The sequence below is a fragment of the Cheilinus undulatus genome, linkage group 3, assembly GCF_018320785.1.
Source record: "Cheilinus undulatus linkage group 3, ASM1832078v1, whole genome shotgun sequence".
In the NCBI taxonomy this organism is placed as follows: Eukaryota; Metazoa; Chordata; class Actinopteri; order Labriformes; family Labridae; genus Cheilinus; species Cheilinus undulatus.
The window spans coordinates 23,656,693-23,679,707 of record NC_054867.1 but is presented as its reverse complement, the minus strand read 5'-3'; the positions used below and the strand labels follow the sequence as shown (position 1 = coordinate 23,679,707).

At 39.7% G+C, this 23,015-nt stretch overlaps 2 protein-coding genes across 4 annotated transcripts in view; one reads left to right on the top strand and one right to left on the bottom strand.

The window, feature by feature from the left end:
• Window positions 1–1,833: 1,833 nt before the first annotated feature.
• Window positions 1,834–9,647, top strand: LOC121529634 (twist-related protein 2-like). Its single transcript, XM_041817585.1, has 2 exons — window positions 1,834–2,967; window positions 8,742–9,647. The coding sequence occupies exon 1, from the start codon at window positions 2,155–2,157 to the stop codon at window positions 2,725–2,727; it is 573 nt and encodes a 190-aa protein (XP_041673519.1). The 5' UTR covers window positions 1,834–2,154; the 3' UTR covers window positions 2,728–2,967; window positions 8,742–9,647.
• Window positions 9,648–10,493: 846 nt separating this feature from the next.
• The window catches only part of LOC121506801 (histone deacetylase 7-like), a 59,330-nt gene continuing 46,808 nt past the window's right edge, over window positions 10,494–23,015 (bottom strand). For all 3 annotated transcript variants that reach the window (XM_041782693.1, XM_041782690.1, XM_041782692.1), the window contains exons 20-25: window positions 21,661–21,758; window positions 16,918–17,036; window positions 16,533–16,666; window positions 16,364–16,448; window positions 12,168–12,315; window positions 10,494–12,080 (exon numbers count right to left, since the gene is read on the bottom strand). In XM_041782693.1, coding sequence (XP_041638627.1) covers window positions 12,062–12,080; window positions 12,168–12,315; window positions 16,364–16,448; window positions 16,533–16,666; window positions 16,918–17,036; window positions 21,661–21,758 — 603 coding nt within the window. In that variant the 3' untranslated portion in view covers window positions 10,494–12,061. The remainder of the gene's footprint in view (window positions 12,081–12,167; window positions 12,316–16,363; window positions 16,449–16,532; window positions 16,667–16,917; window positions 17,037–21,660; window positions 21,759–23,015) is intronic.

Below are 23,015 nucleotides of genomic sequence, written 5' to 3'. Positions count from 1 at the left end.
TTGGCTGTAGGTCGACATTAAAATCCCTTAATGGTCCAAGGACTGTCTGATAAAGGCCTGATTTTACATTTTTTACATGCTGACAAAGAAAGAAAGACAGAGAAAAGCACATATTAGGCTGTTTTACGTTGGGATTTTGGATTTGAAATGGCTGTTAAAATAAATTTCTAGAAAACAAGAGGGAGAACCAACACTTCACCTCTTATTAATTTTTCTAAACCAAACTTTTTTTTTAATGTATAATAGGTTCTTTTTGAGATCTGTCTGTAGGTAGCCTATTTTGTATTTAAATAGCCTACAACAACCAGAATTTGTTTGGATAATTTATCAGTATTGTTAGAACATTATTATTTTATTATTAAACATTTTTTCATTGTTTTTGTGAACTAGACTGAATTAAATACCAGGTTTTTCGTACGAAATTGCAGCATGTTAAAAAAGAACTACCAACTTATGTTGTTTAATCTTCATTTGTAAACTAAACCCAAAACTTTCCTCCACTGTTATGTTTTCTGAACAGATTCCATGTTTAGGTGTACATATTTGGATTTAAATATTTGATTTGTGAGTGTTGTTGGAAGAAAAGGTAGGGTATTGTAGTGGCAAACACACTTATCTCAACTGTTCCAACTTTTTTGGAATCTGTTGCAGGCATCAAATTCAGAATTTGTACGTGAAACAATAAAGATTGAACATTACACATCATGTCTTATTGCTTTATTCCAGTGTATATAGATTGATAAGAATTTGCAAGTTACTGTATTCTGTTTTATTTACATTTTACACAGTGTCCCAACATTTTTGGAATAATGGTTAAGAAGGCTCATCATTTTCTCGAGAAGACCTGTCTGCTGCGTCACGACAGTCAGAAAACGTGTTTAAGTGGCTGCAGTCACACATGAGGTGGAACATGTGTTGGTGCTGCCCCGCGGCCGTGGATGGCACAATTAGGCACTCCCTCACCTCTGCAGACTGAGGTCACCGGGGTGATGGAGTCAAAGGTTATTCAGGGTCCTGTCTGTGCTCCCTGATCGACCCAACTTTCGTGACTTTGACAGCTGATGTCGATGATGATGATTCTGGAGCTTTTAGAACATTTCTGAACTCAGTAAGTAGGTAACGGGATTTTTTTACGTAGTTTGAAGCAAATCAGTGTGAACAGAAACAGTCATATGTAGGAACAAAAAATTGATCTTGTGAAATTCTTTCCAGTAGTTGTACTTGCACTTTTTCTCTCAGATCAACTTAAAGCTGCTGCGGTGAAACAGATTTAAGAAAGATCATTCTTTGGTTGGAAAGGATTCATAGTAAATGTAGCATTTGCACCATTCATAAATATTTTTTCAGCCACTAAATCCTCCTCTTTCTCTTTGATTCTGCAGTATTTTTCAACTCGACCTGTGGTTTAACAGATTTGTTTTTACAGAGTCTGGTTATCAGCATGATATAAACCATGGCAGAGAACTCCTGTTAAAAGGAGAAAATCAGAGGAAATTAGCACAACGTCACAAACATGATTCCTGGTTCAGGATTATGTTCAGATTTATCAGATACACCGTATCATGTATTCTCATAAAGAAACCTGCCCAGAGTCTCAAATATAACTGTTTGACCACATTTGGATTTATTCCTGTCTTTATAATGTCCTGCTGAAGCAAAGTGCAGACTCAAGGGTGCACGCGGACTGACACTCCAGCCTCAAATCTGGAACCCATAAAGCCTCAGACATCCCTGCAACATTAGACACAGCTCTTCTCATTGGCCGAGAGAACCACTAACCCCCTTCCTCCATCGCCCGCCCAGCTAACGCATGCTTCCTGCTTCTCTGCCTGGCTCAGGCCGAACCACGCCCTCTGGAAGTCCGCTGAGCCAAAGAGAACTGCCCGCAGGCCCAGGGTTTGAGTTTGGGGTATAAAAGAGGCAGAGGTGGACCTGCCTGTCAGATGGTTTGTTGTTGTTCTGTCTGCCAGGTCAAGAAGGGGGGGATGTGAGAGTGAGAACTTTAACAAGGTGACCAGGAAACAGGAGAACTAAAACGACGTCCAATCTGATGGAGCTCCAGAAGCCGTAACTTTAGAAAGACAAGGGGTTTGTCACACCAGGTGGTCAAGCTCGAGTATTACGGTGTCTTTTTAGAGGTTGTTGGACGGTACAATGAGAGAAGAGGTGTCCTGCACCAACTCCCCTGAAGGAGGTCTGGGGGCAAGTGAAGAGGAACTGGAAAGAGGATCAAAGAAGAGCCACCAACAAGGAAACCGAAAACGCTCGCCTTATCCTAAGAAGGAGAGCCTTAGTCAGGCGGAGGAGAGCAGCACCGGCAGCCCGAACAGCCTGCTGCCGTCCGGGCCAAAGAGGTTGAAGAAGAGCCCTTCAACGGTTGTGTCGTTGGCCCCCACTTCCCTTGGACCCCGGCTGGACCAGCCTTTTGAGGACCTCCACTCCCAGCGTGTCATCGCTAACGTGCGAGAGCGCCAGCGCACTCAGTCCCTGAATGATGCCTTCGCCTCTCTACGCAAGATCATCCCAACTCTACCATCAGACAAACTGAGCAAGATCCAGATCCTCAAGCTGGCCTCACGCTACATCGACTTCCTGTACCAGGTGCTCCAGAGCGATGAGATGGATGCCAAACTGGCCAGCTGCAACTACCTGGCCCACGAAAGACTGAGCTACGCCTTTTCTGTGTGGAGGATGGAGGGGGCCTGGGCTATGTCTGCGAGCCACTAGGACCCCATAGCATGCCTCTCTTCTAAACCCTGTCCACGTCTCTACCCTACCACCTGTGTCTCTTTATGCACCCTTTACTGACCTCTGAGTTCCTCCTGTCAGTCTGAAATTCACCTTTACGTCTTACACTTTTGCAGAATTTCAGTCTTTTTCTTCTGCTCTCCTCCATTGTTTCCTCTCTCCCTTGTCTATCTCACAGTTTAATGCAGAGCAACAAGACGCTCCACTGCAGCCTTTCAGGTATGAAGAAAACAAATATACAAACAAAAACACACCTACACCAACCGTTCAAAAATATGCATGAAGACGTATGGAAATGTGCAAACATGAGTATGCACGTGTGCACACATTTCTTTATCCAAAATGTCAGCAGCACACGAGCATGGATGTCTTTTTATGTTCAGAATAGTATCAGGAGTGTTTCAGTGCATGCTCTTTCAAAAATTTCAGGCTTAACTCTGCAGTAAGAATGAAAAATATCTGCTAATATTTGCAAAAACATCTCTTTAGTGTTCTATACAATTAGATAAGATTATCGTTATGTTGTAAAGTGCTTTTGATAAATCATTGACTACAGTTCTAAAATGCTGATTTATTTTGGTTTATTCATGAATTGTGAATTGAAAAAAATCCAGTCAATTAAATAAGAATGATAAATCAACTTTAACACGTGCTTCAAGGATCTGTGTTTACACACAGCATGTGTCAGGTTTACCTGAGTGCTTTAAGCTTATAAATTTGAAAATCAAAAGCAGATATAGAAACAGTGTTTCTTCATCAAGTATATTTGTGTAGCTTAGGAAAAGATCACCTTAACTTCTATTTTGGAAAAGCAGAAATATGAAGCTTTGAATCTGTTTCCTTATATGAAAGAAACAAGGAATTTTTAGAAAACATTTTTTAGTTATTTCCTGAAATATAATATGTACTATTACCTGATTTAAGCTGTTTCTTTGTTAGAAAATATAACACAACTCATGAAACATAAAGCAAGAAATTAATTCAAGTTCTGGGTTTGAGTTTTGTTACTCCTGCAACAAAAGGGAGCTTTATTTTGAACAGAATTCATTTTTAGGGCTATCAGCATAAATGCATTAAATGCATTGGAATTAAGGTACATAATAAGTGCATTATTTAAAAAAATACATAATCAATTGTTACTTTCACACCTCAGTATCCTCATTTTCTCTCTAAAAAAAAGCTGGTCATTGTATCCACATAGGAAGTTAGTAAAATAAATTATTATAAGACACAAGAGAAATTTAAAAAATAAATAAAACGGAGGATACATTACATGAATTCTGAGATTAATCACAGGAGTTTTAATTGTTTGATAGCTGTAGTTATTTAGAAAAAAAGGATAAAAAAATAATTAAAATTCATTGTGAAATTAAAACTGCCAACAAAACGTAACTCATTCACACAGTTAATTTACATGACATCAAGAATATCTAAATATCAATGAATTAGAAATAGGGAAAATTGTTATTTTTATTCAAGTCAAAAAAATCTTTAAAACATTATTATTGGCCCTTTACAAAGTCATCTCCTATAAAGCTGACCAAACACGACATACACAATCTGTTTGCCTAACAACCTTTGGACGCACAAAACCTTTACAAACTCTTAACACATATGTTGTAATATAAAAAATATTACAATTCACAAAGTACTTCTTGTTAACATTGCTGCATTAAGACATGTTGTTAAAGCCACTCGACTGACCACTTTCCATGGCAAGATAAAAATCAGTTCATTATCAGGCCTGTAATGTTAACGCTGCAGTGTTTGACAGACCTCTGATGTGTTTGAGACAAACGTTTTCCTTCACTATCTTCAGGATCCACACAGGCCGTGTGTTTTTTTCAACTATTTTAACAGACCCCAGATTCCTGCACAGGTACAGGATGAAAGGAGAGAAAGGGAGAGTGAGGAGGAATGAGCAGAGGCTCTCTCTCTCTCTCTCCCTCTCTCTCTCTCTCTCTCTCCCTCTCTCTCGCTCTCTCTCTCTCTCTCTCTCTCTTTCTTTCAGGATTTTGTATCGTGCAATCAGGCCCCGCCGGGGCCCAGACAAGCAGGAACCTTTAGATTGGAAACAGTTGTGTGGTATTAGGAAGGTGTGTGTACCAGGGTGAGGGTCAGGCACATGGGCCTGTGTGTGTCAGCTCATGCATGTGTGTGGAGTGAGTTTTAATTAGCTGTGCAGCAGCAGCAGCAGCACACAAACAGGGAAGAGCTTAGCAGATTAGTACAAAGGAATATTGCAGCAGACAATGTTTCTGAGGTTTTATTTCTGCTACCTCCTGGTTTACGTTGCTGACAAGTTATAACTTCATTTTTTAAACAAGTGTACAGAAAGTCCTTATATTATAAAATATTATCATTTAAGATTAGAATTTAAATGTGCAAATGTTACAGGTTTGTGTTGACATGCAAGGATGAATAAAGATGATTTAACAGCTTGAAAACAGGTTAAGGTCATCAAATTTCAGTCACACACAGATCTAGAGCAGACATATAAAAATTGCACACTTCACAATCAGGGAGTTTTTATCCATGCACGAATCAGCACATCTCTAATGCTACTATACATGCTGTATCAGTATTACAGGCTCCATACATGCACATTACAATATCCAGACCCACACATGCACATGCAGTCTCAGGCCATGTGCACGCTGCAGGTGTTCCTCGCCGCATTATAATTAAACCTCCAGTGGCGTCTGCAGCAATCACTCAGGGATGGAATGCCGAGGCCCCTGCATGCGCAGCGTCCTTGGCTGTAGCACGGTGGTTATTACCCACCACTCCACCTGCTCTGCCTGTTATCATGCACACTGCAAGGGCTGCCACAGAAAGTGCTAGAAAAGTCAAGGCCTGAAATGACTAATTTAAGGAGAGAGATGAGGTCAGAGAGAGTCTGAGCAGCATCAAAGACAATGTGTGCATTAGTGTATGTGTGGTGTACTTTTAACAGTGTGCATGCTTGCATAAGATGACATGACTCATAAAGATGAACCCTGAAAGTAAAGTCAAGTTTAAGTCATATTTCCAAAGTTGTGCTGCTTTAGGAAAATAAAAAGCTCAAAAGTCAAAGGGTAGATTATATATTGAGGTTGTAAAAACATTTATCGTAACACAAAAATGATTAAAAGTTAGTTTTTGTTCAGGCTGAGACAGTAAGATTTTTTTTTCACCAACACATTATATATTTTTTAAATTCTTTACTCCGAGAAAAGCACAAATTGCACCAATATTTACTTTCTTTGCTGCAGAGAAACCTTGAATATTTTCCTTGAGTTTCTGGATTGCACAAACACAAACATGAATGCACATCAGATGCTTTGGTGCACTTTGATGAGCTGGATTTTAAGAAGTGTGGTCGTCTGGCTCACGATGAGACCTTCAAAAATAAGAGGATTGTTCTGTTTGAGCTGGAAATAAACCAAATACTCTCCCTTCTGTTTATATTATAATCAAAATGCCTGTCACCGCTCTCTCCTCAGCCGGAACCCCGGGGTCTGCTGCATATGTGCATGTGTGCGTGTTTATATATGTGTGTGTGCGTTTTATAATTTGCACTGACCAGCTGTTGGACGCTCTTCTGTGCGTATCAAATCCTCTGGCTCTGGCTGCGGACTGATCTGAGACCAGATGTAAAGTCCTCTGCGGCTCATCTGCGTTTTCAAAGCCCCATCCAGGAGTTGTGGCTTCTGATAGACATCTTTATTTTTAGAGAGAAAATTGAGCTGAGCACAGGTGGGAGGGTGCTGTGTAGTGTAATTTGTAATCATTTATGAGTGCTGCATGCATGCGTGCTTATGCATGTGTCAGTATGTGTGTCGGCCTTGCTCAGGCAGCTGGGGAAGAATGACGTCTGATTGGATGAGATGCTACCTATCTGAAGTTCAAAATGTATCAGGGTCTGTCAAACAGAAGGGTACTTAAAGTCCACAGGAATCAAAAGATGTAACATGGAATTCTCAAATATTGTCAAATAAATAGTGTTAAAAAAGAAAACCCTACAACCTTAAAAAAGTTACAACAACAACAAACCAACATAACTTTGTGCTGCACATCAGTATGATGACCATAAAGCTTTACGTTTATGTCAGAATTAGGGCTGTCAAGATTAATCGAGTTAGTCACAATTATTAGGCTCCACAATTAGTGCACACGCTTTATTGTCCCTTTCCGCACACTTTGGTTAAGGCATGTCAGCATCTCCTTGCAGACACAATGATGTAAAGTGTGTCCATCACTGCTTCTTAATGTCTCATTTCCCTTAAAAAATCTCAGAGACAGCTCAGTGAACAAGTCAAAAGTCATCTGCATCTTTTTAATGATCTCTTTAATTTTCAATCCATAACAAATTCCTTTTTCCATGGTTTATTTCATGTTAAAATCTTGGACTTCCTTTTCTAAATGAAGGATCATATCAGAAAAGGAAGTCGATTACTTAGCTTAAGACAGTAGAACAAAATTAAAATGATAAGAAAAACAATTTAAAATGCAAAATAGAGGAATTTTCATATGCAATAAAAGGGTGCTATTAATAATGATTAACAACAGAAATTCTGCGATTAATTGCAATTTAAAGTTTTGATCGTTTGGGACGCAGATGGCCAAGTAGTATAAGGTGCGCCCCATGTGCACAGGCGGGCTGGTTTCAAGTCCAGCCTGTGGCTCCTTTGCTGCATGTCTCTCCCCCACTCTCTCATCTCTGTTTCTGACTCTATCCACTGTACTTCTCTATCAATAAAGGCAAAAAAGCCCAAAATTGTACCTATAAAAATTCTGATTAAAAGTCCTAGTGCAAAGAGGAGGAAAGTGGATAGAGTCAGAAACAGGAATGAGGAAGAGCCATGGGTCCCTGCGTACATGGGGCACGACCTAATGCCTAGGCCATCTGCACCCCATGGATGAGAATTAAAAGGAAGGTATTTAACTCACCAAATAATGGAGCAAAGCTGGAAAAGGAAATCAAAGAAACACAGCATGATCAGTGTAGCCCTGCATTTTGTTTACATGTTCCACTTGTCGCATGACAATCTTGAAATTTTAGGTTATATCAAAGTAACATGATAAACTGACGCCCTCAGACACTCTCCTTCTACTGGACCTTTTATGTCATTACCCTTTAAAAAGCAAGAAAATGCACAGTATAATCAGGGACAACTGATAAATCAGGTGAAGAGGAAGTTAAGGAGCTGTAGAAAATGTTCCACAAAATGTTCCTTGATTTAACCGCACAGTATTTTAATAGAGTTATTATTTGCTGCTTCTTATATGTTTTAAATCAGTGGTTCTCACCCCCAAATGTCCATGCTGTCTTGGGAAAAATGTTGTAAAATTAAATGCATGCATACTTGTCCTTCTATAATGATGTGCTTCCTTAAACATTTATTTTGTCCTTTTTTTTTTTTTTTTGGTTATTGTAACATTTTTCATTTAATATATTCAAGTGGCTGAACATTTTGAAGAATTTGGGTCGGCATTTCTCATAAGGAGGTGGTGGTGGGTCTTTATCCCTGCCAGTTAAGAACCACTGTTTTAAACGATAAATCAGTATTTCTCAACAGGGTACCGTGGCACCTTGGGTGCTTTCTGGCATCATAAAGAGTTCCTTCCAAATGCTTAACATGCAACCAAGAACTATCATGAATATGCAGATCATTCACTATTGCTGCACAAATAATCACAATAGTCTCATATGCTCCTGAAATCACATCAGTGTAGTGGTCGTGAAGTTTTTTTGAGTTGCAGGGGTTCATGGAGTGAGAAACGCATCAAAGTGTCTTCACTACAGCAATGCATTTCATCCAAGAATATAACGAAAGCTACAGAGATTTATCGTATTGATCTTGTTACAGCATATCAGCAGTCACAGGGATGTAAAATATTTTGTCTATTTTTGACAGGGGTGACTTAAGATTTGTTCAAATTTTTAAGGGTGCATTGACATAAAGGTTGAGACAGGCTGTGATGAATGATTATTTTTTTTATCCTTGCAGAAAATGGAAAATTCTCTGCAATCAAAGAAGAAATTTGTCCCCACTTCAAGAGACAATCCCCCTTTTTCAAACCTCTCTTCCTCTTTGGACACTGAGATGTATCTCAACAGCTCGACTCTAACAGATCTTGTGTTTCTGAAACACTGCTGAGGACTTTAAAATAAAAAGTCGAGCTTTGAACATTTTAAATGACACAAACAAACAGCTGGCCTGCGTTGACAATGAAACAAAATGGCTGCTGGTTCGAGTGCCTTTGGGTATCACCGTGATAACCGTCACCCACCCGGCTCTCCTCCTCCTCCTCCTCCTCTTCGGGTGACTCCCTGTGCCAGACAGACGTTAAGATGACTGATGATAATGGCACTGTGATGGTTAGAAGGCGGTCACAGCCAATGAATGTTTACAGCTAAAATGCTAATAAGCTAATCGCTCCGGCTCTCTGAGGCCCGTCTTTGTGGGAAGAAGAGGAGCACGAGGAATGTGGCGCAGATCTCTACTCTGTTGTGCTGTAGTAACTGGATAGCTTTGTGTGTATTTTGGATTTTTAAAAAGTGTATCTGTATGTGAATTTGGTGTATGCACACTGTATTACTTTAATTCTGCTCTAGCGTTATCATGCGTAACACTCTGCTTTATGCTGAAAATGTCCATGGGAAAAAAAGGTCTTAAAACCACTGCTGACTTATTTTCACTTCCAGATTGTGTAACCTTCAAGCTTTGCAGAATTTGTATTTTTAATGCAAGAAAATCTGAATAATGTGTCGTTTTTTTCCTGCAGCTTAAAGAAATATCTGAGCAGTTTAAGTAGTCTTATTAACGCTTAAATGAGTCCCTTTTTAACTGTTTTGCATTGCTTTTAAAACTTCGTGTCAACGCCTGTGGACAATAAAAGTTTTCTTGACGTCATACATGAGTGCAGTATTTTTACATGGGAGGAATAACGTAGAACAGGTCTGCATTACTAGCTCAGTAAAAGACAAAGGATGACAAATCAGCTAAAATGAATAAAAATTATGTACAAATCAGCATCATTAGAATGAAAAATGGTCTCAAAACATCACAAGTGTATCTCAATAACCTTTATTAAGGATTAGGGAACAAAAATAGAAAAGACAAAGGCAGACAAATAAAGGAAACAAAGTGGTTATTTACACTGTACAGAATCCAAATCAGAGTCAGTTATGAGAAAGTAACGGGATGTTTGTCTGCCGACTTCTTAACATCCAGTTTTTTTTAAAGCTACCTTCACGCAGGTTGGTCAGCATCATACTTTAAGGCACACCAGCTGGTTATTTGGTCTCTACGAATGCACAAGGCTCATTTTTTTTAATATCAAATACAAAAATATGTCATTTTATGAATTAAGACAAAAGATTAAACATGTCAGGTCACTGTCATGAATGCTGTCATAAAAAAAGAAAAGCTTCACATCCCTGAAGGATTGTCATAAGTGTTACGGAGTTGGAACAACTCCATGCTCTCTCAGCGCCTTTTTTCACATTTTCATCACATTACAAACGATGCGACAAGGTTTGGGTTGCATTCAAAAGATGCAACATAAAGAAAGAAAGAAAAAGGCAAAAATACCACAATTACACAAAATAATCTGCAGCACCGTAGAAATTGTTAGACATGCAAAGAGCACTTCAAAAGGCACAGAGTCTGAATGTACAAAAAGATTTTTTTTTCTAGTTGAATGCATTTGTTTAGATGACCGCCCTGGTCTTTTGGTGCCTTTCAACTGTTTGGTAAAAAAAAAAAAAAAAAAAAAAAAAAAAGGAGAAACATTCACAAAGTCTTTGAAGTTCTTTAAGCAATGCCAGTGCAGAGACGGCACATTGTTCTCATAAACTTTGGTTGTGCTTAACCTGTGTCCAATTGCACTGTGTGGAGATTCAACTATCTCGGTATTATTTCTTTATTCTGACTGCTAAAACGTCCGGGCAGCAAAATGCCCCAGATGCTGACAGTAAACAGACTGATGCTACATCAGTAACATGAAGAGGACGCATCAATGTGCCCTAAAATAAAAGTATACAATACATACAAAATACAGCAGGAATGCAAATCCACAGGAAGAAACACAGATCTATTTAAAAAAAACATTTTTAACATTCAGATTTAAGACCAAAGCCGTTCAGGTGCTTCCATCCTGAAGGCACAGTGGGAGCGTTGTTACCAACAAGAATGATTTAAAATGTAAAGATAAATCTCCTGACAGAGAAGATTCAATATCGCAGTACAATCATGTCTGAGCGGTCACGTTGCACTGAAGCATCATGGGGGATTTCTGTTTATTGCTGATGTGTAAAAAATCTCTTTGAGCAGCCTTCAGGAGTGATTTATTTCCCCTTGATACTGATACACAACTGACTGGAGGTATTAACTCTTTATTGTGACTTAATGCCACTGACACAAACTACAGTATGTCCAAACATCTCAGATACACTTCATCAAAGTCGCGGAGTCGTCTTTAATCTGTCGAGGAGCGGTAATATTAACTGCAGCGACCTGCAGTCTTGCTGCATGTGCTCGCCTGACAGGCCAAGAAAGAGAAAAAAAGATTTAAGAAAATATGTGGACATAAGAAACAATATGAAACATATGTATCTCAGACTTCTCTGTAGCTTCACTCTAACTGGAGTCTTAAAGAAAAAAAAAAAAATCTGCTGACGCTCATATAAACGTGTGGCATATGTCAAATTAATGAAAACACAAACAAATAAAGATGTTTGATTGTCAACGTGGTCTTCATATTGTCCGGTTCACATTACATAGCAGTGCAGTGCAAAACGATCAGAAACGCCTGATCTGTTCCTTCATTTGGTGTTTGTCACATGTATGACATCATCACAGCGAGACATATCAAGTGCAGAGGATTGTCTGCCGTCCTTCACCGGCGCATCTACCTCACAGGTGTTAAAAGGTCTCAGAGCTGTGCTTTGTCAAGTGTGTTCACGCTACGTCTCATTAGCTCCTGATGCTACAAGAACGTAAAAATCGATGATTTCATCAGGCTCTTCTTGTCTTTTTTCTTCCTGGTTTTTTTTTTCAGTGGCTGGTATCCCCTCTAAGAAGAGGGGTGTCATGATAATATGGGTGTTCAGGTTAATGTTGCGCCGCAGAGTGAGTCAAACTGCAGCCAGTAGTATTGCAGGTGGAGGGCTTTATGTGAGGTGATGAATACAGTGGTCAAACTGAGGACGACATCTGCTTCCAGTGAAGGTCCACATGCATAAATTTGTGTCTGTGTGCTTTCACTGAGAGCTGGTTAAAGGCAGCTGTCAGGTGGTTCTTTCTTCAGAGAGAACCTTTCTCTTTCACTTTTCTGTTGGGTTCCTTAAAAAAAAGACAAATTATGATATATTAGAAGTATTATTTCAATGCTTTTAGCACAGAGGTTATTAGACATGATGTCCTTCTTACTTGTCCTGGCTGACAGCTTCCATGGAGAGCGAGGCGAGGGCGCTGACGGCATCGCTGTCCGAGTCTCGTCTCAACCGTCGTCTCTGAGCCTGCAGGTAGGAAAGCTCCGCTGTGGAGGCCGAATCCTTCACACTCTGCCAGTATTCACCTGAAGGAGAAGACCAAGAGAGAGAAAGAATAAAAGAGAGATGAATGGCCTGAGTTGTCTCAGTTGTTTTCATCCTGAATGATTCCTTCAGGAAAGAGTCTGCTCTGGATTATTAAAAAGCAGGACTCTGTGTTTGATCCACCAGTTGTAGCTGTTTGATGTGAATGTAAGCATTCACAGTCATATAAACAGTCTGTGGTCTAAATATCCATGTTGATAATTTCAGTAATGTAAACCTAAATACAGCAAGTCCTCTCGGGGTCTCTCGGTGACACACAGTGGAAGTAAAAGCAATCAGTGTTTGCGAATGAGTGTGTGTGTGTTCTGGTTATGTTTGTAACTCACATAGATTTCACCCCCGGCTTAAATTATGGGCTTAACATTCTTGCGGCTTTGCAAATATTTTTAATTAATCTAATTTGGTTGGGATAACATTTGTGTGCAATCAGGAGGGGATGTTGCGAAGGTCGTGTGCCAGAGAAGTGTTTGAAGATAATTGGAGCCAGGGCGGCAGTGTGTGAGAGTGTCTGTCTGTGTGGGACGTCCGGAGGGAGGGATGGGAGACAGGGATGTTAAGGAGGAGAGGTGGGATGGGGGGACATGCAGAAGTGCTACAAGTAGAAATAAATAAATATGTGCTAATAATCCTCAACAGAAGAGTTTGTAGAGATGGAAACAGAAACTTCATTTTTTTGTTGGATATAGCTCTGAAATCATGACACTGCTGTGGAAAGCTGGGTAAAAACACATTTCCCAACAAACTTTAATCCCTCTATTCAAAAATGAGAAAAACAAAAGTTTCAATGTTTTTATAAATTATAAATTGAAAAGTAATTCAGCTAATTCCCCGAGAGTTGTGATTCATTTTTCCCTTTTTTATCAATTATGTCCCATTTTCTCTTCTTATTTCCTCTTATGCCCCCCCCATATTTCCCCTTTTCTCCCCATTATATCCCCTTATTTCCTCCCTTTATTCCCCTTATGTCCTGTTTTCACTCCTCTAATTTCTCTTATGTCCCCTTTTCTCCATCTTTTCCCCTTCTTTCCAATGTATTTCCTCTTATGGGTCCCATTTTCTCTTCCTTATATCATCTTACTCCCTCCCTTTATTCCCTTTATATCTCATTTTCTACACCTTATGTCCCCTTTTGTCATCTTTGTTTCTCCCATGGGTCCTGTGTTCTCTCCCTTATCTCCCCTCATTCCTCCTCTATTTTCCCCTTATTCCTCTCTTTTTTCCATTCTTGATTGTTATATTTAAAAAAAATATGTGTTGAGCCATCAGAATAGAGGGTTGAAACAAGATCTACAAACACAAAATATTCTTTTCTGAGCCTACAATGAAGTGCAAACATTTCCTTTTATCATGTGTTAAATGTGTTTGCATGTTAACTAGCTAGTTCAACAGTAGCAAGTGTATTCTTTTGTATTGATCAATAAAAACATGAACTTATGATAATATAAAACAGGAAATCGCCTTGCTAAATACTAACTGTTTCCTGAAAACCTCTTGAAGCCTTTCATCCTCTTTAAACCCGTAAATGGAAACCAGAATCTGTTGCACATTTTTTAGTCCTCAACATTTAGATAACATAGATGACATTTGCGTGTCAACAGAAACATCTTTTGTTTGACCTTAAGAAGAATGAGAGAGTAAAAACAAGCAAGTAAGAAACTGTGGAAAATGTTCAGTTATAGGTTAGGTCATGGAGAGATGGAAACATCAGGAGAATGAGCAGAAACAGCAGATTCTGCAGTGACAAAATCCCTTTCTTAGGTGTTCCTAAAACACTTACCATCAACTAGCAGTTCATACTAGTAGAATAAAGCATCAGTAACAGTGTGGAAAAGGTTTGAGAGATCTGTTTCAATGCTGCTTCGCTGCTATTAATCTCAGATCTTTAACAAATGTTTGTAGCACACACGAACAATCGTCACTGGAATGTGCCAGGGTTTGATTCAGCAATAGCTCTGGATAATAAGTTGGTTCTGAAAATTTCTGCAGGTGAGAAAGCTGGAAGAGTTCAGAACAGTGGCTAAAATGTGTTCCCATCCTTCACATCTGCTTCAGTGTTTTCAAAATTATCTCCCTTCTTATGTCATTAAAAAGGCCTAGAGGGTGTTAACAGGTGGTCTGATACTGATGCTTCTCATTAAGACGCACTAACTCTGACAGGTGTCCAATTTACTGTTTGTTAGAGTTGTTATGTTTGAGTTGTTGTGTATTTGTTAAAGCAGCCAAAACTCATAACAACACAAAAATATCCAACAATGTGTAAATCCTCAAATAATAACCAGGACCTTCAAACTATAGAAGATAGCAGACCTTCATGTGAAGCAGGTCTGTAGTTGGAGGAAGGCCTTTTTGTCTGAGAAGTACAGTTGTTTCTATTTTAGTTCATAGTAAATATTATTGAGCTTTGACCTGTTAAAAGCTTCTGGAAACACACAAAAACAACTGCTATCTGTTGTTACTTGTTACTTGTTAAGAGCTTCACTTGGCTCAGACCTCAGACCAGGGGTCTTTGTATACAACTCAACAAGGGCCTGTATGAGAAACTGTTCTCAAGCAAATGCCTGTAACATCCCAAGGTCTGACTAGTGATATGATATGTCATTGATATGATCATTCACATCTGTGAGGAGTCAAATCAATTAAATAAAGGTAACTCCAGAAGCAATACAACAATGTCTGTTTTCAACTGGGAGATGGTCCTACCAAAATAATATGCTGAATAAAACAATAAAATGTTAAAATAGCGCAGTATACAAAAACAACATGATCCCCCCCATTCTTTCTTTTGCTTTTTTCTCTCCCTTCTTTACCTTCTTTGTTTTTTATCTTTGATAATTATTACCTTTTTCTTAGCACCTGTTTCACCTTTGTTTTGATGTCTTTGATCGTTCAAGACTAATCTAGGTAACATCTCAGAACCCTGAAATTGTGCTTACTGTCCCCCTGCACTTTATGTCCATATGTCCTTTTTTTCTGTTTTGTGTTGTATAGCACTTTCACCCTGTTGTGTTTTTGCATTTGCCTGATAAATTGGGAAAAATAAAGAAATAAATCACAGGCTTACTGACTTCCTTTGGTAAAGGTCTATTAGAATAAAAGGGCTTATTAAAAAAATAAAGAATTAAATGTCTAAGTTTTTCACCTTTTTAAAAATACACTAATTTTTTAAATATTTTTGATTAAGAATCTCGACACATTGCTTATATAACATCTTTAACAGCTTTTCCTTTTTCCCTCATATATAACACTCTCACACTTTCTGTTATTTAGAGAAATGAGCCACAGTTCATGATGTTTAGATTTTAAATCTGAGCTAAAATTGGTTGAGGTTGAGGTAATCTGTGCCATTTAGAGTGTTTCCATGTTAACCCATACTAAAGCAGCTTACAGGGAATATTGTTGACATGTTGTTGATCATTAAGGGATTTTGTCAGAATTCTGGTGGCTTGATCAAATATGGCTCTTAGTTTATGATTTTTCTGTGTTTGCAGATCAGAGGTTAGTAGGTATTATGTTTGAGATTACCACATCTGTCACTACAACACTGCTGAAAACACAAGGTAGTGTTAAACTGCCCATGTAGCCTTGTTGGGGGGCATATAACAGTCTATTCATTCAGATGAAAAGATCTTTGTTTTTATTCTAGTTTAAAAGCACATTATGTTGACTTTTAACTGACTCACTTTGTTTTTTTCTGGCTGTAGTCCTAAGACTAAAGCATTATCACTCTTAATGTGTTCAATAAAGCCTTGTATGAGTAAAGGATTTGATTGGCTGAATAGCATCAGCTGTGATGATTTCAGATATAAAGTCTATTTAAAACAGACTACTGCTTAGTGGTTTTGAAACCTGTGCTGTTACAAAAGGGAACACATGGGAGTTAGCATGCTAGCACTGAAGCTGCCTTAATTATAATGTGCAGCTTTAGCCCCAAAAAAAGGCTCGGCTGATAACGGACCACCAGTTATTGTGTGAGGAGATGCTAATGAGGACTCTGGATGCTGTAGGCTGTGTTGTGATGTCAGCTCTCACCTTGAATCTGTATGACTCTCTGAAGCGTCTTCACAGCATTTTCACATGGCTTCCTGTCCAACACACACTGTGACAGAGGCTCCACCTGGGACGGGACAAGCAGAGAGAGGATGAAAAACAGTATATTGTCACAGAAACATGCACTCATTTGCACTGCCATGCATCTCACCTCCATGCCCAGCAGAGCACTCACGCAGGCTTCAGAGGCATCACAGATGGCCTTCAGGTCATGCCCCCCCTCTAGAGCAAGGACCACTCGACCTCCTGCCAGTGACATCAGCTGACGGGTCAAGAAGCCAAAGCCTGGGAGAGAGCAACACAAACAGACAATAACCAGTTGTGTTTTTGTTCTTGATGTTAAGCAAAGACATTAAATGACAAAAATGTTCAAAACTACCGAAACAAACACAGGAACATAACATCAGATATAGGTTCAGAAAACCCAGAGATCAACAGGAAAGTAAACATCTCAGCCTTCACCTTGTATCTACTTAAGTCTTACATGATGTCAGTGTAAATTTCTGCAGCATGTGAATGAAGATGTTGAGTCTTACACTTGGCTGTGACCTTGTAGCCTCCCAAAGACGATGAATGTCCTTCAACAGCATCAAAGCCAGCCGACACTAGCACCACATCAGGGGAGAATTCATGGGCGATGGGCATCACCACGGCTCTGAGAAGGAGTAGGAGGAGAAGAGGAGGGGGAAACAACACAGAATGAGCTAATACTGTGATGTATTGTTCATTCATTCAAATCCTGAAATCAGATAGAACATCTAAGAAAACATGTTTTCAGCAGGTGTTTATCATTGAGTGAAAAATGTTAACTTGGAACAGCAAATACAACATTGTAATGTGGAGAGGAAGTCAAGGATGGATTCATTTAACATTAAAACCAACTAAAGGTTATTGTAATGAACAGAAATTCAAGTTGCCTGCAAGGTTAAAAAATCAGTTGGAATTATTGTAAAGCTGAGGTAATTAATTTAAGTCTGGGACATGTACAATGTCTAACTTTTATTCCTGATTGTTCACTGACTTCATATTAAACTTGAAAATGATGAAAGATAAATTATCGGAGGCTGTGTTCCAGCTGCTTGATCTCTGTTCCTGAGCCCCTCCTGGAGAGCAGCCAACACATGAAGGTGTTGTAGCTCCCAGGTGTGAATGTGTGCAACTGTTTAAATTTGAAGCAGAGCTCTGATGAAAAAAGGAGCAAAAGCCCTCCGCTAAACCTTTTTTTAATAGAAAATATGTTCTGAAGTAAAGACTGAATGAACTCTTTACAGGTAGCAAACACTACAAAGTTTATGTTTCTTACACTGGGAGATAAAAATGAGACCCCCTGACATTTGTGGACTAAGACGCCCACATACAGTATACAGAGACCACTTTCCGCACTTCTTTGCTCTCCTCCTCACTTCCTCTCCTCTCCCGCTGCCAGTTATTTAGCAAGAGCACACGGCTCATGCCGCGTTTGATTCTCTCTCTCTCCCTCTCTCTCTCTCAGCGGCAGTTCAAAGGCGTTTGTGTGCGTCTGGTTCCTATTAGGAGCTCGTCCCTCTTCTCACGTCACTGACAGCCAGCCATCTGGGATCCATTGGGCCTAATTACGCCGCCTTTGGATTCCCTAACAATGCACCCCCCACTTCTTCTCCTCTCCTCTGCTCACCCCTCTCCTCCAAAGTTTGTCAGTAGCAGCCTAGAGATGCACATGAAAATATGGACATGCACACAAACATGTTGAGCACATTTTTCAGAAAGGTTTTCCAAAAGTGAAACACACTTGAGCTCATCTTTTGCATTTTTGAAGGTTTGCCGATCACACTGACTTTAAGTTCTGACCACCTTGACAGTCCACATATTTGCCCACATTACAACACGATACTTAATCGCTGAGCTTCCTCCTGATTGTACCAAAGTCCCACCACCACTCTCGACCACAATATTCCCCCTGTCACTGACACACACACACCCAAAAAGCAGTGACACATCATCATCGAGCGCACTTTGGCGAGTTTTCTGTTCCATCCTGGAGATGAGCGCTCGGTCTGGAACACCCCAACATCTAAATCATGGATTCAAATTGGATTACAGAGCTGGCACCAGACTCGTTACTTAATTGCATAAACATGAATTCATGATGCATTAAATTTTGTCTGTATGCCGTGTTATGATTTTATCTGCACCAGTGAATGGTGGCTGAAAAAGTTATTCAAACATTTGTGTTGCCGAGTTTTCACAGAAACTCCTCTTTCGTTGTTTTGTGCATTTTGCTTCAAATATTTCTAGGCAATCTTGCAAATCTTAATGACATTTTTATTATATTGTGGTATTTTTCCCATAATTACATGTTTGACAGTGGCAGTATTATATGAGGCTATCCCTCTCGGTGTTATGTGACAAAGGTCTACAGCCGGATCTGCTTCATGGACATCAGAACAACGTGGTTTGTGCCTCAAACCGCTGGACCACCAGGGAACTCCTTCTCCACTGAGCTTTGATACAGGAAAAAGTTTTCTGGGGTATCACACAATACTGTACAGTGCAAGAGTGTGGTTGACTGAGGAAGTTTTACTCATGAAAACACTCGCCATTTCCCAAACTTGATGAAAAATACCAAAACCAGACGCCTGTTCAGGAAAAGAGCAGTTGTTTCTTAATTACCATCCAGAGCTGCAGTAAACAGTGGATTTAGTGTTTCCGAGCCTGCCTATTGGCTCTATGGATTTATACCAGTATGGGTTAGCTCATTAGCATGTTTCCTTTGACGAGGGGCCCACCCACTGTGTCTGCTGCATGCAGAACCGTGAAGAACTCACACACTGTTTAATCAACTGGTGCTGTGCCAGTGTTGCTGACAGACACACTCTGAGTTCATTATAGCGTAGAGCAGAACTAAAATATTTTCATTCAGGAAAAATGTTTGAATGACATGAAAAGTGTGGTAAGAGCAGAGGTGTGTCTTAGTAACACACTCAGGAGGGGTTTTGTTTTAGCTAAACAAGTAATGTAGTATGACTGTTTATATAACTACAACGACCAAAGAATCTTTTGTTCTCTTAATATAACATTATATTCATACTACGATCAAGAATTTTCCAGAGGAAGTCAGGACTCAGATGTAAAACCTAGTTAAGACAGAACAGGTAATCCATGGTAGTAAACAATGCCCAACAGTGCAATGTAATTGCAGGATAATTTGGGCAAAATGCTGTGTTTACAGGTGTTGCATTCCAGTCCACATGGGAAGCTTAGCCCTCCAAAATCAGAGTGGATTTCACTAGAATGAGAAAAACAATGGCTTGTTGTTTGTCCTGCTGGCAAAAATAACTCTCAGTCTCTTGATAAAAAAAAAGTTCTTCCTTTTGTTGATCTGCCGGTTTACTTTAGGTGTATCTTGTAGTATCAATAATTAAACTATCTCAAACATCATGGTAGATTACTGATGGTGTACCCAAAGGTCAATTAACACCTGTGGCAATTATGTAACTCACCAAACTGTACGCTGATTGGTTTAGAAATCATTATGTTTTTGATAGCAGTGCACATTTTGTAGGGTCCCTGGCTGTGATGATTTTTGTACATATTATTTGAACCTGTAAGAGATAAGCTCAAAACTGCAAGGTTTTTAAATTATGTGTGGATGTGTGTTTTATTCTAAGTTCACTGAGAAGTTTTTCGTTTGTGTCCAGCTCATTACTCAGGGCTTCAGCCAAACTGAACACATCAACTTTAATGTGAATCTGATGATTAAAATACAAATGCAGAACTTTTAGCAGCTGAGTGACAACTAAATCTAATTGGCCACTCCAAAAAGGTCATTTCAAAGTCCTAAACTATGGTTGGCTGTTAACCCTGTCAGAGGCAGGACTTGTGTTAAAATCCACTACAGAGATCAACAGTGCCTGCCCACTTTTTCTGCAGCTCTGGTTCCCCCCTTAATTTCCCATTCAAATCCTCCATTGACATTTCACAAAATCAAAACAAAGCTTTGCAGCTACCTGAATGCTCATTGCTCAATGCAGAACAAGAACCACATTTGAAAATGGAGCAAAATGTACAACACTGTGTACAAGGGTGCAGGAACTACATAATCTACAATCTATTGCATTTCCTTTCATTCATTTTTGAGGACAGCTCTTCAAACTTTCAAACCATACATGTACCCTTTTCCTACATTTCAGTCAGCATCACTTTGTCAAGAAACACATATTTGCAGCTGTAAATACTTTTTATCAGCAGTTATTAATTAGTATGCTGTTATTTATGTTCAGCAGTGTGGCTGTTCTGGGATCCCCCTGCACTTCCACAAGCCTATGGGGAAAGCCTTAAGCAGGAATAGTGCACGTTACTGCTCTTCCTATGCCGATAAGGAAAGCCTGAGGCAGGGAGAGCAGCAGCAAAAACCCAAAGCAGAGGAAGCCAATGACAAAAGATTAAGTCAGAACCAGAATGAAGGAGAAGCTGGGGTGGAGGAGGGTTGCAAGATCAGCCTGCAGAGAGAGCAGCACAGAGTAGCCGAGGAAGGTCAGTTTAAACAAGGCAGCATGACAGCGATTAGCCAGTAGAGTGCTCAGAACAAATCTGCTGGCTGTCAGCTGATGAAGGCTTGTGAAGATCAGCTGATCTCAATTATGGCAGCGTGACTCTGTGGTCTGCCTGAACTAAAACTATATGCTCGATTTATCTTTACTGTAAAGTTTATATTTTAAAACAGTGATTCTCAGCTGGCCTAGGCATGGAACCACCACTTCCTCCTTGATGTGTTTTTGCAACCCAAATTTCTAAAATTACTCTGGCACAATTTGTTTTCCAGGCACCAATTTGTAGCCCATTGAAACAGGTCCTTTTTGGTCCTGACCCACAAGTTGAGAACCGCTGTTGTAAATGAGAGACGTCGCTGTGACACTCCATTATGGTAGGTATTGTATTATTTGGCTAAGCTCAAAAATAAACTGTTCTACTTAAAATTAACTTGATATCTTACAAACACTTGTGCTCTACAGGAGGGGTTTGGGTCAAATTTCCTTTAATCTTCTTTTACTTGTCTGTCTGTTTGTAAAGCACTTTGTGTGACATTGTCTTGTATGAAAAGTGCTATATAAATAAAGTTTGATTGATTGCTATACGTCTCTCTGACATACGGTGGCCTACAAGGTCAAGAAAGATACTCACCAATTTAAAAAAGTAACCCAAGTTTATCATTGACAAAACAAACAAGAATATGTAAATGCGGCAAAGGGGTGTGAACCTGATGAAACACCTTTATTACAAGGTTGACTTCAACTCCTTACCTGAATGCAGCGAGGTACTCTGCATCACCCATTGGAGGGTTCAAACCACCAGTCCATCCAACATTCACATTGAAGCCTTCGCCTGCACCTGCACCAACCTGTAGTAAGGGTAAGAGAGAAGGGGGAAAAAAAGCATCTCTGTGAATGTCAACAAAGTTAATGAGTCCCAGTGAAAGTTGAGAAACTCGCTGAAGATGACAGATTTGTGTTGAATGTTCACAAAATTGTCACGGCTGTTACAAAAGCATGCGTTGCAGCAATCAGGAAAAAGTGACTCCAACACCAGGGAGTGATTATGATTCCTAAATAAGAGACGGATGGCGATTAATACAACACCCCTGTCCCTCCGTTTTGATTTTGATACAAGTTGTCAAACAGCCTTATAAATCACTGTGAGCCACAACAGAGCTACACTCGTTTACGAGTCCAAGATTTAGCTCCGGCTAAACGAGGAAATATTTCAAATTTGGCAAACATGCAGATATATAAAGAAACAAAGCATTACAATCACATTGTGCATGAGGTAAAATGTCTTATTTATTACTTGCTAAACTTTTTAAAGGGGTTAACAACACTTGACTATTTGTTTTGTGTACAGAAGTAAAACAGGTTTGATACATGTATGACATGTCAGGTTTACTAATCATACCACTGGCTGTAAGGTGAATTAAATTGTATTTTTTCAGACTGACATGTAACACAGAATGCTTGGCAGAGTTTGAGGAGGTTCTCTCAGTTTGACCTCACATATTTGGGGCAGAGAGAGCCGAGGCCCAGCAGCTCTTGGAAAGGAGGTTTAAGGATTCCTGCCTCTTTCTTTGTAGTCCTGCTAGAAACCATTTAGCTGTTCTCGAAGCCCTTCCCCATCAGTCAATGTGTCAGTTTGAGGGTAGGATGAGGAGCATGATTGACACACTCTTGGCAGGAAAGAGTGGTAATTTCCTTTGTGTGTGTGTGTGTGCTAATGTGTGTGTATGGGTGTGAGAGGATGTTTGAAGGAATGCTGATGAGCATCGCAGAGCGTCTGTCTCCATTCTTCTCTCAGTGGACGGCATGTTCACAGGGCAAACTGAAAACACATGAGGCCTCCTGTCCTCTGCCAACTGGTAATGTACTGGCATGCACACGCACATGCACCCCGACACAGACACACATACATGCACACACAGAGTTCCTGCTTAAAGCTTCAAGTCTCTTCTGCTCCTCTCTGTCCTTTTTCTTTCTCTTTCATGTTTCCAGAATTGCTGGACTGCATTAGGCCTTCCATGTTTTGGTGTGATGCTCTGCTCTCTCTGTTACGGCTATGACATCACACCAATACCCCATGGTGTGTTATTTACCTACACGGGGGACAG